At 31.1% G+C, this 15,466-nt stretch overlaps 1 protein-coding gene across 17 annotated transcripts in view; it reads left to right on the forward strand.

The window, feature by feature from the left end:
• LOC101262962 (zinc finger CCCH domain-containing protein 19-like) overlaps nucleotides 1-9,961 on the forward strand; it is a 32,906-nt gene extending 22,945 nt beyond the window's left edge. For 13 of the 17 annotated variants that reach the window (XM_069289151.1, XM_069289144.1, XM_069289163.1 and 10 more), the window contains 10 exons: nucleotides 152-668; nucleotides 1,965-2,086; nucleotides 2,239-2,298; nucleotides 3,942-3,992; nucleotides 4,255-4,325; nucleotides 4,615-5,516; nucleotides 6,605-6,726; nucleotides 7,792-7,851; nucleotides 9,202-9,252; nucleotides 9,509-9,879. In XM_069289151.1, coding sequence (XP_069145252.1) covers nucleotides 152-668; nucleotides 1,965-2,086; nucleotides 2,239-2,298; nucleotides 3,942-3,992; nucleotides 4,255-4,325; nucleotides 4,615-5,516; nucleotides 6,605-6,726; nucleotides 7,792-7,851; nucleotides 9,202-9,252; nucleotides 9,509-9,652 — 2,100 coding nt within the window. In that variant the 3' untranslated portion in view covers nucleotides 9,653-9,879. Of the gene's footprint in view, nucleotides 1-151; nucleotides 669-1,964; nucleotides 2,087-2,238; nucleotides 2,299-3,941; nucleotides 3,993-4,254; nucleotides 4,326-4,614; nucleotides 5,517-6,604; nucleotides 6,727-7,791; nucleotides 7,852-9,201; nucleotides 9,253-9,508 lie in introns of all 17 variants that reach the window. The other 4 variants (XM_069289186.1, XM_069289188.1, XM_069289181.1 and 1 more) reach the window with 3 other exon arrangements.
• Nucleotides 9,962-15,466: the final 5,505 nt, after the last annotated feature.

Raw genomic sequence — 15,466 nt, forward strand, 5'->3', positions numbered from 1 at the left:
GCATTTTATCACTAGTATCGCATTGGCAATATTCAGTTAGATTAGTCTTTCTTTTATTGCTTGATATATCTCCTTTCCTATTTGCTTTATTTTTCCTCTAGTTAATGAGTAATATGTTCCATTTTTCATATGAATGACTGTTACTTTCCAGGAAATTGCAGACTTCAGAGATCGGGAAACATACGAGTGCCTTTTCAGGGAGTATTACGAGTTAGTAAAGGAAAAAGAAGGAATTGACAAAAATAAACTTCTTGCTGGTAAGGCTCAACTAGACAAGGAGAAGATAAGCCAAAATAGTTCTTATTCAAATAAACGTTGTGAGAAAGAGGATGAGCAGTTTTCTTCAGGCAATGAAAATTTCAATGATGGAGAACCTCAGAAGAAAAAGCTTAAAATGAAAAGATGTACACAGCAGAAAACAAAGACGCAAAGCAAAGTCATCGGCAGCCTTGAACAAAACAAATTATCCTCAATTTGGTATTCAACTGCACCAAAAAGTCAATTTGCAGCCTTGATTCCTGAAAATATCAAACTCGTTTACCTGAGGCAGAGCTTGGTAATGGAGTTGATCAAGCAGCCTGAGTCAATTAAAACCAAGATTATAGGAAGTTTTGTTCTGGTCAAGTTAGATCCACGGCGTAACTCTCATCAGCTTGTGCAAATTACAGGTTGTTTTAACAAATGATTTTATTCTTTGATTTGTCTTGAAATGGTTGCTAGCATCTATCGGTGGACTAATGTGAATATGATGCTGCATTATGCTCGTGTTTTCAATACCTGAGTTTTTAGATAATTGGACATCAACTAGCCAGAACACCTATTTTTTTTCCTAAAACAAATGATTATGTTTTCTCAACCAACTTTGTTTACACTTTTGTGGTTATCACGACATTAATAATCTGTTCAAGCACATGAAGCTGAAGTTGAATCTTGAAACTCATCTTCTCATAATTTGCTTTGGGCTAGTCATTATTGTGTTGTTAATATTGAGAGAAGAGTTCATGCTTTACACCCTCTATATTATGTTTTGGAACATATAGATCTTCTTTACAATTTGTTGTACTTTGTTTGCCCATGTCGTATGATACTATTATTATTTGGCGAGTCTAATTGTTTCTTTATTTGACTACGATATGTTTAAATACGTTTGTTCGATTTTACCAAATAATTGTGATTAGCAGTAATTAGCAATATGTATTTTAAAAATATGTAAATATTATTTTTAAAATGGTTAAACATCGATGTCAGAATATGCGTAGAGAATCAGATGAGTGGATTCCGGATCATACCACTCTTTCCGGAACGGAGGATGATCGTTGCTAAGCTAAAACAAGTTACTCTCTCCAACCCAAAGAAAAAGAGTAGAAGACCTAGTTTGACTAGCACCATAGGTTGAGAGAGAAAATTTATAATAAATTACTATTATTAAACTTAATACTCCCTCGTCCCATTTTTATGTGGCACTTTTCGGATTTCGAGATTCAAATAAGGCTATGTTTGACCATAATTTTTTCATAAATCTTTTAAACATTTTGAATTATCAACTATTGTGACTTAAAGTACTTTTTTATGTTTTTTTTCAAATATATAAATTTCATTTAATTTGATGATTCCATGTGTAAATTCCTGTCAAACTTAAACTGTTTGACTCTCGAAAAACAAAAAAATTCACATAAATTGGGACACAGAGAGTAGTATTTAGGGAAATTTGATATGTGAATAGAGTGGATTAGTTCGATGAAAAGATATGACGTGGTGAAATAAGTAAATCAATCAATTAAAGAAGCTCAGTAAATTTTGAAGGGAAAAAGAAATGCAGGTCGAAAAATTGGATGGAGATATTGAGGCCATGATCATAATATTATTCTTATCTTCCAAGTCTTAATATAGAATATTTATCTTCCATTGAAATATTAATCTTGACCACCAATTTTGCTTTCAAACTGACATCGTTCTTGTTTAAGGAGTGTTCTCAGGGACCAAGCTTGGATCAAGTGATACGTGCAACAGCGAGAGTTCAATTCAAGTTTCAAATGTGGCAACAGATGTTAGCTTGACCATGCTTTCAGATAAAGATATTTTAGAGGTAACCTACTTCATCTTTTGAGGGCATCTGTCTATGCAAACTCTACTTATAATTTGACATGATTTTTCAGCTAATCAGCTATATAGAATTTGACATGATTTGTGGTTAACCCTTCAATTCAATGAATTTCGACATTTTCCTGTGTTTTTCAGGAACATTGTGATGTGCTCAGAAAAAATGTGAAAGCTGGGCTTCAAAAGAAGCTTACAATTGTAAGTTTTCTTGGATTGCATTTTGAAATAACTATTACGCTGAAACATAGTCTAGATATTATTATATGACTGAAAGCTTTGTATGATTAACTGTTGTTTTCTGCATAAAATACCCGCAATTAAATGACTTCTGCAAAAAGTGATCTCTCTGTCGGCACTGCTCGGTACAAGTTCTGGTTGCCTCTAGAAAACCCAATTTCTCTTTGTTATGTAGTGTTAGAGCTTGTAATATGGATTTTGAGTGGGAACTAGTTTCTCCAGTCTCAGCTCTTCAGGCGGCATGCTGTTTGCAATATACTACATGCTCTCTTGCGGATTACATACATGAATATACGACTGCTATAATCTTGTATCCTTCATGTTCTATGGTGTGACCCCTCTGGTGGGAAGGAACTAGTAGAGCCTGGGTGGATCTTGGCTGGGATAGATGCACCCAATTCTTAACCAGTTCTGAAAAAAGACGCAGATCAAGAGAGAACTACTGGAGTGATCACGTGAATTTTCAATCTTCTTCTTCTCCTCCTAACCCTTTTCCCTTATCGATGTAGATTGTTGGTGGAAAAATGATGGCTGTAATGTGAATATGTTCTCCAGTTCCGGTCTCTGGCACTAATCATTCTGTGAACTTATAGTGTCCTCAGTTTTGGTTTCACCAAGTAAGAGTGCCTGCTAGCTGTCCTTTGTCATCATGTTGCATTTCAAATAAAAAAGCATGTCTTACTGAAACCCGTTCTCTTCTTTCTTTTTAAGCAAAGTCTACAGCACCACATCAACAAAAGTTTGTTCCCATCATCTGCATGTTACATGAATATTCTTTTTCTCTAAAAGGATAAGACATAAATTGCATTATTGGGAAGGTCACAAGATAGAATACAACTGGACATTGAATAGGTGCATCTAAAACACTAATGCAGATCAGCCAAACAACATGATTCAATAGTGGATTACGTGGATCAGTGCACTTCTTGCCTAGTCCAGTAGATCAGTTCTTGGTGCTATTTTGAGTTCACTCCATAGAGATCAGATCTCCATAGATCGACAACATATGAAGCAGTTACTTCCTTGGTCATTCACCTGTCTTCCTCCTCATACTTAGCATCTATGACTTTCCCCCACAGCATTTGCTTGTTAATTACATACTTCCACAGCCATTTCATTCTGAGAGCCTTACTGTGGTTTTTACTCTTTCAGGTTTTTAATTCCCAGACCCCCATATCTTCTTCCACTATCAGATCTTTCCATTTGACAAAGTTATAGCCTTCCCTTTTGAATTTCCTTTTTTTTTAAAAAAAAATTGCTTTTGAGTTTGTATCACTTCATTTAAAATAATGAGCTACTGGAAAGGGAATACTTCTATTTAATTTGCATTTGGTTTAATCATTATGCTCACTTGTTGGCATGGATATATTCCCTGAGCCATGGGGGAGACCCATATCGAATAAAAAAATCTTGCTCTGACACCATTTAGAATTGTGTTTGTCATCTCTATTGAATGTTTGATCTATTAGAAAGTTGATACTTCTAATTTAACCTTCTACATTTCTGAAAGATACAAACTCAGTTCCTCAAGTTTTCCAGTTATAGATTCAGTTGAACTCCAATTTCATTTAGTACTACCATAAAACTTAATCTCCTATTTGCAGGTGGAGCTTCAACAGAGGGCTAAAATCCTTCACGAGGACATCACAAAGCACGTATGGTTTCAGTCTTTCCAAGTTACTTTTAAAGTTGGATAATTTATTTTCTTAGGAACTCTTTGTTGTTTTGGATAGCTTGTAGCTCTACGAATTTATACTCCATTGGCATGATATCGTGCAACATGGATTAAATGCTTTAAAAAGATTTCAGCTTCCATTTCAGTAACATGGAGTTATTAGGGACCTGTTTATTTTATCTTGATTCCATATATTTGCGTAACATCTAATATCTGGTGACACCTTCACTTTTAATGTCAAGAGGATTGCTCGAGAGCTGAAAGTGTTGCAAGGAAAAATTGATCGAGCAAATGAGAAAGGATGGAGACAAGAATATCCTTTTTTCCTTCTTTTTTTGGGTGACTAAATTTATCGTATTTGACAGAACGCCAAACCAGTCCCAAGGATGGAAAATTAGCACAGATTTGGTAGTAAGCTTCTGTGTATGGTCACCAGCATTACTTTCTATGATCACCAATTTCATCCTAACCTCTATGTTCCTCCTTTATCATCTCATCCTTCATTTCCTAATTATGTCTGTGTGTACTGTTATCTCGATGTTCTTCATCCTGGTCCATTCTGCAAAGAAAGGAAAGTATTTCCTTAATCACTTGGTTTTTACGCTTACCGAGCATCTGAATAGAAGATATCTCCTACAGCAAGATTCATACCTGTCATCTGTGCTGGAAAATATTCCTCGAGTGACTCCAGAGGAAATAGAGCCTGTATCTCTTGATCGGAATGACAATCAGATAGTAACCCCTATAAAGAAGAATATTACTGGAGTTACTCCTGAGAAAATAGATAGTGAACCTCTGGCTGAAAATGATGATGGGAAGCTTTCTTCAGACAATGGAGATTTCAGTGGTGAAGGACCTCCGAAGAAAGGGGATGAAAAGAAAACATATACACAGCAGAAAACAAAGATGCAAAGAAGAGACACTTCACAGAAAAAAGAATTTGTTGGATGGGGATCAAAATCTCTAATTGACTTTCTTCAGTTTATAGGTCACGATACCAGAGAAAAATTATCCCCATATGATGTGACATCGATGGTAATTAAATATGTAAATGAAAATGACCTTATCCATCCTATTGAAAAGAGAAAAATCCTTTGTGATATTCAGTTAGAAGCTCTTTTGGGGAGGAAAGTGGTAAACAAAGGCATAGTACTTAGCCTCCTTATAAGCCATTTTGTTGAAAATGAGGAGCGATTACAAAAGAATGAGCTTGCTCATGATCTTGAAGACAATGACACAGAAATGTTTGTGGCTTCTAAGACTGAGAAAAAGGTTGAACAAAACAAAAGATCCTCAATTTGGTATTCAACTGCAGCACAAAGTCAATTTGCAGCCTTGATTCCTGAAAATATCAAACTTGTTTACCTGAAGAGGAGTTTGGTTCTGGAGATGATCAAGAAGCCTGAGTCGTTTGAAACCAAGATTATAGGAAGTTTTGTTCGGGTCAAGTTAGATTCAAGTGATTTTGAGCTGCGTAACTCTCATCAGCTTGTGCAAATTACAGGTTGTTTTAACAAATGACTTTATTCTTTGATTTGTTTTTTTAATAGTTGTTAACATCCCTCAGTGAACTGCTGTGACTGTGTGTCAATGCTGCATTATGCTCATGTATTCCATACAAAAATTTTGGATACTTGAAATTATCCAAAATATGACTGCTGTGAATATGTCTGAATGCTGCAGTATGCTCATGTCTTCCATTCAGAACATCCGTTTTTTTAACATAAATGATTTATGTTTCCTCAACCAACTTTGTTTACTCTTTTTGTTGTTATCATGGCGTTTATAATCTGTTCAAGCCCATGAAATAAAAGTTGAAACTCAAAACTCATCTTTTCATCTTATGAATTTCCTTTAGGTTTTCCATTGTTGTTTTGTTAATATTGAGAGAAGAGTTCATTCTTAAAACCCTCTATATTTCGTTTGGAACATTAAAACCTTCTTTTCCCAGTTATTATACTTTGTCTGCTCATGTTCTATGGTGCTATTCCTATTTGGTAAGTCAAAGTGTTTCTTCTTTGTCTACAATGTGTTAAATAATTTGGTAAGAGTTTACCAAAATAATTGTTATTAGTGGTAATTAATATGCAGTTTTCAAATATGTAAATATTATTTTGAAAATAGTAAAGCATCGATACAGAATTTACATAGAGGATCAGATGAGTTGATTCCGGATCGCTGCTAAAGTAAAACAAGTTACATTGTCCAACGGTCCAACCCAAAGAAGAAGAGCAGAAAACCTAGTTTGAATAGCTTCAAAGGTTGAGAAAGAAAATTAGAAATAGGTCACTATAATTAACTTTAACAGGATTTGGATAAATCTGGAAGTAGAAATTTGATATGTGAATAGAGTGGAATAGATGGGTGAAAAGATTATACGTGATGAAATAAGATAAATCGAGCTCTTAAAGAAGCTCAGTAAATTTGGAAGAGAAATAAGCAAGCAGGTCAAGTAAATTGGATGGAGAGAGTGAGGCAATGATCATAATCTTATTTTCATCTTCAAAGTCTTAATATAGAATATTTTCTTCTATTAAAAACTTTATGTTGAGCACCAAGTTTGCTTTCAAACTGACATCTTTCTTGTTTAAGCGAGTGTTTCAGGGATCCAGCCTGTATCAAGCGATAACTGCTGTTGCAAGAGTTCAATTCAAGTTTCAAATATTGCAAAAAATGTTTGCTTGAACACGCTTTCTGATGATGAATTTTCTAATGTAACCTACTTCAACCCTTTTATGATCATTCTACCTATATGTTCATTACATAAGATATTGTCAATCCAAGTCTTGTCATGTACAAACAGGTGTAACTCTTCTAACTTAGAGTTAGATTCCATACTGCTAAAAGCAGACTGCAAAAGAGTTGATAATTTTGGATGTTGGTTATTTTCTAGGATATATTTGTTTTAATCTTTTAAAAAGGATCAAAGGTTTTCTCTTGTTTTGAGAAGTTGTGATCATTGGCTGTTTCAGATTTTTGTGTTAGCGGTGTCATAATAGATTTCACTCTTGGAAAAGATCCTGATTGCAGCCAATGATAGGAGGTGCAGCATGTGGATTAGCTATCCTCTTTTTTGTACTAACAGAAGAAAACATCTTTTAACTCTTCTTGTAGGTGCAATTTACACCACAAATATGGGAACTTTATATGTTTTCCAGTTACTGCACAACAACATACTCAGTGTAATCCCATTTCTAGGGTATGGGGAAGGTAGAGAGTATGCATACATCACCCCCTTTATGTTTTTAGTTACGGAAAAAAACAAATTCAGTGACTGAAGAGTGGCTTCATTTGGGTTACCAATATTCTCAACCTTGTGAAAGCTGAGGTAGTTTTGTATGATGATCAAATTGGAAGTAATTTAAAATATCCTAGATGATAAAATATTTGATAGCATTCTAGAGCTGCTGGACTGCCATTGTAATTGGAGCACTCCTATTTTTGTTCAGTCTTTTGAGCTACTCTTGGTGCATTTACACTAATGGAAATGGCTTATCACTTTGAGTATTTGTTGAACTGAGGGAAAAAGCTGATTGAATGTTATTACTAATAAAAAATGAAATGATTGAACGTTTCTAGTAGTCTAGATCCTAATGGAAGCTAGTTTTATGTTTCTTCAGAATACAACATAGCATCTTACCCTTAGTTGATTTGAAGCTGTTACATGTATTCATTTATACTTGAGAAACTTCTTAACAGTGCGGAACTACCCAATGGAAAAAGCTTTCTTGGTTAACCCTTCATTTCAATGTGTTTTGACATTTTTCTCTGTTTTTCAGGAAGAATGTGATGAGTTCAGAAAGAAAGTCAAAGATGGGATTTTTAAAAAGCTTACAGTGGTAAGTTTTTTTGGCTTGTATTTTGACATAACTATTACGTTGAAACATAGTCTCGATGTTATTATATGACTGAAAATTTTAGTATGATTAACTTTTGTTTCCAGTATAAAGTACTCCCAAATAAATGACTTGCCCAAAAAGGGATCACTCCGTAGGGACTGCTCAGTGCAGGTTCTGGTTGCCTCTAGAACAACCCAGTTTCTCTTTTGTTATAAAGTATTTCTCAAGTCTCAGCTCTTCAGGCAACATGCTGCTTGCAACCTACCACATGCTCTCTTGCCTTGTTCTAGGAATCATCCTTTCCCTAAGAGTGACTTGGTCATTTTCATGTATTCTTCATGTCCTGTCATGTGACCCTTCTGGTGGAAGCAACTAGTAGAACCTGGGTAGATCTTGGCTGGGTTAGTGGGACCCAATTCTTAACCAGTTCCGGAAAAAACTCTGATCAAGGGAGAAAGAATACTGGAGTGGCCAAGTGAATTCTCAATCTTCATCTTCTAATCCTGGTCCCTTATCATGAAGGTTGTTGATGGAAAAATGAGTCAATGTAATGCGAATAGGTCCTCCAGTAGCATTAAACATTCCTTTATTTGATAATGTCTCAGTTTTGGTTTCACCAAATAACAGTGCCTGCTAGCTGGCCTTAATCATCGTGTTCCATTTCAAATAAGAAGTGTGACTCACTGAAACCAATCGTCTTTTTTCTTTTTTAGCAAACTCTACAGCGCCAGCTCAAAAGAACTGTTTTCTCGTCATCTGCATGTTACATGAATATTCTTATTCTCCAAAGGTTAAGACAACTTTAGAATTGCATTTTTGGGAAGGCCCCAAGATAGAGTATATCTGGACATTGAACAGGTTTCTGTAGAACATTATCGCAGATCATCCAAACAACATGATTCAATAGTGGGTAACGTGAATAAGTGCACTTAATGCCTAGCAAAGATAATGAGGAAAGCCTCCAGCTTAACACAGTGCTTTTCTAGTTCCCCTTTTACTATACATAAAGACCTTTTGAATTTCCTTTTTTCAAATAAGTGCTTTTGAATTTGTACAACTTCATTGATAATCTTGAGCTACTTGAAAGGGTATATAATTTGCATTTGGTTTTTTATCCTCCTCACTTATGGGCATGGATATATTCCCGGAGTCATGGGGAGTTTTCAGTAAATGGGTTGTGGCGAGACTCAAATCAACAAAATGTTTATTAAATGTTTGAGCTATTAGAGTGCTGATACTTTTATTTTTGTCTTGTACATTTCTGAAAGGATATAAGCTCAATTCCTCAAGTTTCACAGTTATAGATTCATTATGTCTTTACTACCATAAAACTTACTCTCCTATTTGCAGGTGGAGCTTGAACAAAGGGCTAAAATTCTTCATGAGGACATCACGAATCATGTATGGTTTCAATTTTATTTGGATAATTTATTTCCTTAGGAACTTCCTTGTTAAGTCTTGATTGTTTGTAGCTCTACGAGTTTATACTCTATTGGCATATGAGAAAACAAAATATTATCATGCAACACGGACCAAATGTTGTAAAATGATTACAGCTTCCTTTTCAGTAACATGAAAACATTAGGGACCTGTTCATTTTTATCTTGAGTCAATATACATTTAAATATCTGATGACATCTTGGCTTTTTAATGTCAGAGGATTGCTCGAGAGCTGGAACTTGCGCTGCAGAATATTCCTAAAGTGATTCCAGAGGAAGTAGAATCTCTTGATAGGGATGACAATCAGATGCACCTATGCTCAGATGAGGCAACCCTACAAAAGAAAATAATCTTGGAGTGATACCATCAGAAAAATAATGAAAGATGAGAAGGATGGTAGTAAGATGCATCAATGTGCGGTTGTAATGATGCTATGTGCAACTCCCCATCTTCTCCTTTGTTTAAATTGTTATTGTTAAGCCTTTGCTAGGAAACTTTAGTAGATCGTATTTGAAGGAGGGATGATGCTTCTATCAGTTGCAGGTCTTACATTGGTATTTTGAATTTAGTTGCGACAAAGATTATTCAGTTTTAGCTTTGTTATTTATATTACAGCCAGTAAAAACTTTTTCTGAACAGCTTTAGTTATGAAAAAAACCAGGTTTACTCATTTTGAACTTGCATTTGCTCTTGCTCTATATAATGATTCATGGTAAATCTAATTGAATTTATCTTGCTTTTTATATTAAAAAATTATATTTTTAAGTAAACGTATATGTGTCATTGTTGTCATTTTTAGTTAATGTCATTGTTGTCAAATGATTGAAATTTTTTCAAAATTTCAATATTCTTTATTGGTAGGATTTTTTTCCACAATTTCAAATCGTTTAAAATTTGAGCATGGACTCAAAATATACTAGGAAACAAAGATCTAATATCAAATACAGCTACAAAAACACGAATCAAAGAAATTTTTTAAAATGTGGGAATGATATCCATTATTCTGGAATTATTTTTTTTATTCATGTGAATCTTTTGAAGTCTTCAAATGATTTTAGAATTTTGATTTTTCTTTAAAAAAAAATTAATGATGCCGAAATTTGAAATGATTTCGTAAAGGACTGAGAGTACTTTGTGTGTTCTTGGTATTCATAAGGAAGAAGTAGCAGAAATTTAAAAACTCCAATTGAAAAGTGTTGAACTTTGTTTGGGGTGTAAAAATGGTTTTGCAAAATCAGAGTTAAAAAATGGCATGTCTTTTCTTTGACGAATATATCATAAAAGAGCTAAATTTTTAACATATGACATAAACGAGCCTTTTTTAAAAGTTCGAAGAGATATTCAAACATTTTTCCTTTATTAGATGAAATTAATCAAACAGCCAACTATCGGAAGTACATATATATAATTTTGTTTTGATAAAAATATTTCTCAGCTTAAATAGATTTGAAAGTCTAACTAAATAAGTTAGAAAATATTATAAAAGTTCTTTTTTTTCCTTTAATGCATTTATTTAAAAGTAGTCTTATATTAGGAGGGATAAAATTAGAAATAAAAATATTGCAGTTAAAAAATGAGAATCAATGGAAAATAAGAAGTAGAAAGCGAGTCTAAAATGGTTGGACATGTGAATAAAAGTTAAGTGAATGTCTAATGTAGAGATGTGATAGATTGACTATAAATGTAGGTCGAGAAAATATTGGAGAGAAATGATTAGACAAGACATATCACGATTTAAATTTAGCGATAATATAATCTTATATAGGAGACTATGGAAGACATAAATTAAGAGCTAGTATAAATAGTCACGTGTTATCACCTATCGTTACGTGTTAGTAATTTGTAGAAGTATTATTGTAGTTTATTGTTCTTTAATTTCTACTAAAATTTATTGGTTTTTTATACTTCAGTTACAATGTTATTTTGTTGTAGAGATTGTTCTTTTTTCGAACTGCTTTATCGTGCTATCTTTTATATTTTATTTCATTTTCATTTATTAAAGAAAATAGTACTTATTACTTGCTAGTACCCATTTCCAAAAATATTTTGCCATGTCCACAATATACACGTTCACACCATATTTTTAAAACTTTCCAATATTTTCGAGGACCAAATAATTATTTTTTTTAAAAAAAATCCTAATTACTGAATAAGAATATATTCTCACCTCAATTTACAACATAATACTTGTATGTCGTATATATTTTCCTTTTCATATCAATAACATTAATATTATTTTAATAATTTTTGTCCTTTCATTTGTATTTCTATATGTTATTTTCGATGTTTTGATTATTACATAATTTTACTATTATCATTATTCCTTTTTAAAAATAAATAATAATCCACACAATAATGTTTCCCTATACTTAGTTGATATGTCTTATTTACTTATGTACTTTCCTTTTCAAAATATTTTGATATGCGTTATGTACTTGAGTTAAAGGTCTTTTTGAGTCGGTAGTTCTGTCTTCACAAAGTAAAGCTTAGGTATGCGAACATTTTTTACTGTGGGTACTTACGGTTTGAATAAAATTTGATCCATATCAAAATTGAACTAAATCAATTAAATATATTGATTTTTGTTTTAATTTTGTTTGGATAGTTGTAATATCATATTTTTATTTTTATTTTATATAGAAGAGTGAAGTGGAGGATGATCAAGGGCAAAAATATAATTTTACGCTAATAAAAATTTATGAAGAAAGATAATAAATAATTCTAAAATTATCTTTCTATATATGAAGTGAATAATTATCAATGGCAACACGCTAACAAAAATCTTCCAAGAATGATAATAAAAAGATTAAATAGTTATAAAAACATCTAAAGTTATTGTTATTACCATTAACTTATTTTGTTGTTACTTCATTTCCTTTTTATTTCTTTTGTGGGTTATTGTGGTATCTATTTCATTACTACTCTATTTTACCATTAAGTTAATTTAATTGTTAATATTTTTTCTATTCATTATGCTTATTAAAAAGCTTACTTTTTATATAAAAATATTATGAATTAATTATTTTAATCTTTTTTATTTTGGCTCTAATTAATATACTTGAAAATAAATTAGTGTGATAAAATTAATAATATATATTAGATTAAAATTAAAGAAAAAAATGTTAAAAGTAACTTTACAAATAAAAATGAATAGGATGATATATTTGTATTAAAGATGACCAAGAATAAAAATGTAATTTTATTCTAACAAAAATCTATCAAGAATAAATAATTTTATATTAAAGTTAAAAATGTAACTCATGCAAGCAAAAATCTACCAAAAATGATAACAAGAAAATTAAATAGTTCTAGAAACATTTTTAGATATTATTATCAGTATTACCTCATTTTTGTTATTTTTTTATGAGTTATTGTGATATCTATTTATTGTATAGAAGTTAATAAATAATAATTACGCTTAGCTCTTAATAATTATATATCAAGTATAATATTAGGTGAAATCAATCAAAATTAAAATTAAAATTTATATGTATATTAAATTTGTGTATTGAAATACTTTAATTTTGCGATCATGCTATATAAAAAAATTAAAATTCAGAAGTTATTTTCTTTTTGAAATGAAATAAAAAAAATAAGTTCAAATAAATCAAAAATGAGGGAGTCATATATTAAAAATAAAATATATATGTGTTATTATTGAAATGAGCTTTCATATAATATTATTTTTTTAAAAAAAATCGTTTGGCTTCCTTCTATTAATTTGTGCATATATGTGGAGTTTTAAACATTTTAATATAGAAATATAATGATTTGAAAACTTTCATTCTTCGTTTTAATTTCTAATTTGTTACTTATTTGAAAATTACATAAATAAAAAGAAGCTTTAAAAATGCAATGTAACAATTTAAGATATTTTTAGAAAAACATAGTTAAAAAACATAATGAAATTTGGTTGTCTCCCTTATTTTATCGAAACATAAAAATGCATATATTGTTTGAAAATAACGTAAGAACAAAAATGTATTATCAACCACAGTAATATGACAACTAAAAAATGTGAGAATAGAAATTTCATTTACTTTCCGAAACTCACTTGTATTACATAAAATAAAACATGGAATAACATATATTATTCGAAAATAACATAAACGATACTCCATAAAAATTTAGAAAACACATTAAAATTTAGTTTACCTTTTCAAATTTCATTTGTGTCGAATAAATTGGAAGGAAAAAAACTAACATACGTTGGGTCTGCGTTGGCGCGGACACATGATATCTAATATTTATACAAATGAGATCCCTAGGACCGCCTATGTGCCGCGCCACCACAAACCTAGATTCTCTTTTAACTTATTAATTTTCAAAATTAGTCTTCCTTTTCATGAAAAGTTTCGACTTTTACAAAAAAAGTTGTGACTTTTTATGAAAAATTGCAATTTTTACGAAGAGTTGCAACTTTTACATATTTGTGTACTTTGCTCATGTTGAGTGGCTCACTAACACCATTATTTATGTTACATATCCTAGTATGTATTTTTACAGTCATTAATTTATGCTTGTATTATTAATGATACATGATAAGATATTATAATTTTCATTTACATCATGAATGTGTTGTAATCGTTTCGATAAGACACAATAATCATTTGTTCGCACTACCTTTTGTTGTTTATAAATTAAAGACATTCCTCTCATTATGAACAATGAAAATTTTAAACTACTACTTTTTTTTTCTGAACAACTAAATATTTGTGTATTTTGCTCCTGCTGAATGACTCACTGATATCATTGTTTTTGTATCAATACAATGATAAATAGAATAGTTTATATATATATATATATATATATATATATATATATATATATATCTTGAGAGAATCTATTTTTTTAAACATCAGGAACTAGAACAGAATAATTTCTATAAAAGGACTCTATGCATTCAATGTGCTTGACTTTTTCCATTTTGTTTCAAAACATTAATTGAGTTTTTAAACATGTTTTCTCTACTGAAATTATTGAAGGTACAATAAAAAACCAGCACTTACAAATCTCTAATGTATTCATCAATAACGTCATTTCTTCATATACAAGTATGTGATTTTGTATTTTTTAGAGAATATATCCTCTACTTTGCATGCCCATATTTTTCAAATTTTTGAGGTATGTTATTTCAAAATATAGAAACTTTTATGATTAGAATGATTTGTTATCATCATTGATATCTCATAGTTTACTCCCTTTAATGTATTTTTTCCTCGCTTTGCTAAACCTTAAAATTATATTGATTATTTTTCGTTTGCTAAGTATATGATCTCACTTAGACAAAAATATTCGTCCTTTTAACGTTTTTTCTTTTTTCCTGCTCATTATTCTCTTCTAAATATATTTGTTGTGAGTTATGACTATTTTCGGCAAGCTTTATTGAAGAATATGAAATAAAATCTACTCTAAATAAAACTAAAATCTTAAACTACAAAAAATAGGTTTATTAACATATATTTGTTGTCCTTCAATCCCAAGTCATATTTAAGCGTTTGAGTTATCTAGATTAGAATCACTTTTAATTTTTTAATGTTCGAGAATATTTTTCAACATGAGTCTAAAATATAACATTTTTAATGGGAAAAGGGTCAAAATATCCTTCAACTTTGGTTTATTGTTTAACTTTATCATCGCCGTTAAAAATAAAGTTAAATTTACCCTCTCCTTAAAATAAAGTTAAAATTACCCCTCATTTGACGGAATCCCCAAAATTGACCTAAATTGACCCAATTACCCAATTTTTTTTTAAAAAAAAACTATTTCCTATATTTAACCCGATAACCCGACCCCTTTAAGAAATAACCCGATTAACCAAATGTCATATACCCATTTTCATTTACCTATTCCCACTCATTAAAGAACAAATCTTTAAACTTTTCAGTTCAAAATTCAATTATCATAATATTATTATATGCTCCTGTCTGAACCTAATGAATTTTTTAATAACTCATTAAGGAATTCTTGAGGAAAAAATTAATAAAGAAGAACCAAGTGTAAAAAACCAAAGATTGAATCTTTTGAGGAAAAAATTAATAAAGAAGAACAAAGTGTAAAGAACCAAAGATTGGATCTTTGAGGCAAAAACTAAAACTACTAATCAACTCTAATACCCAAAATCTCCCATTTTCAGCTATGTTGTTGTCTCTGTCTTCGATCCCTTTTTCTTTTT

Source organism: Solanum lycopersicum, chromosome 1, assembly GCF_036512215.1.
Source record: "Solanum lycopersicum chromosome 1, SLM_r2.1".
NCBI classification, from domain to species: Eukaryota; Viridiplantae; Streptophyta; class Magnoliopsida; order Solanales; family Solanaceae; genus Solanum; species Solanum lycopersicum.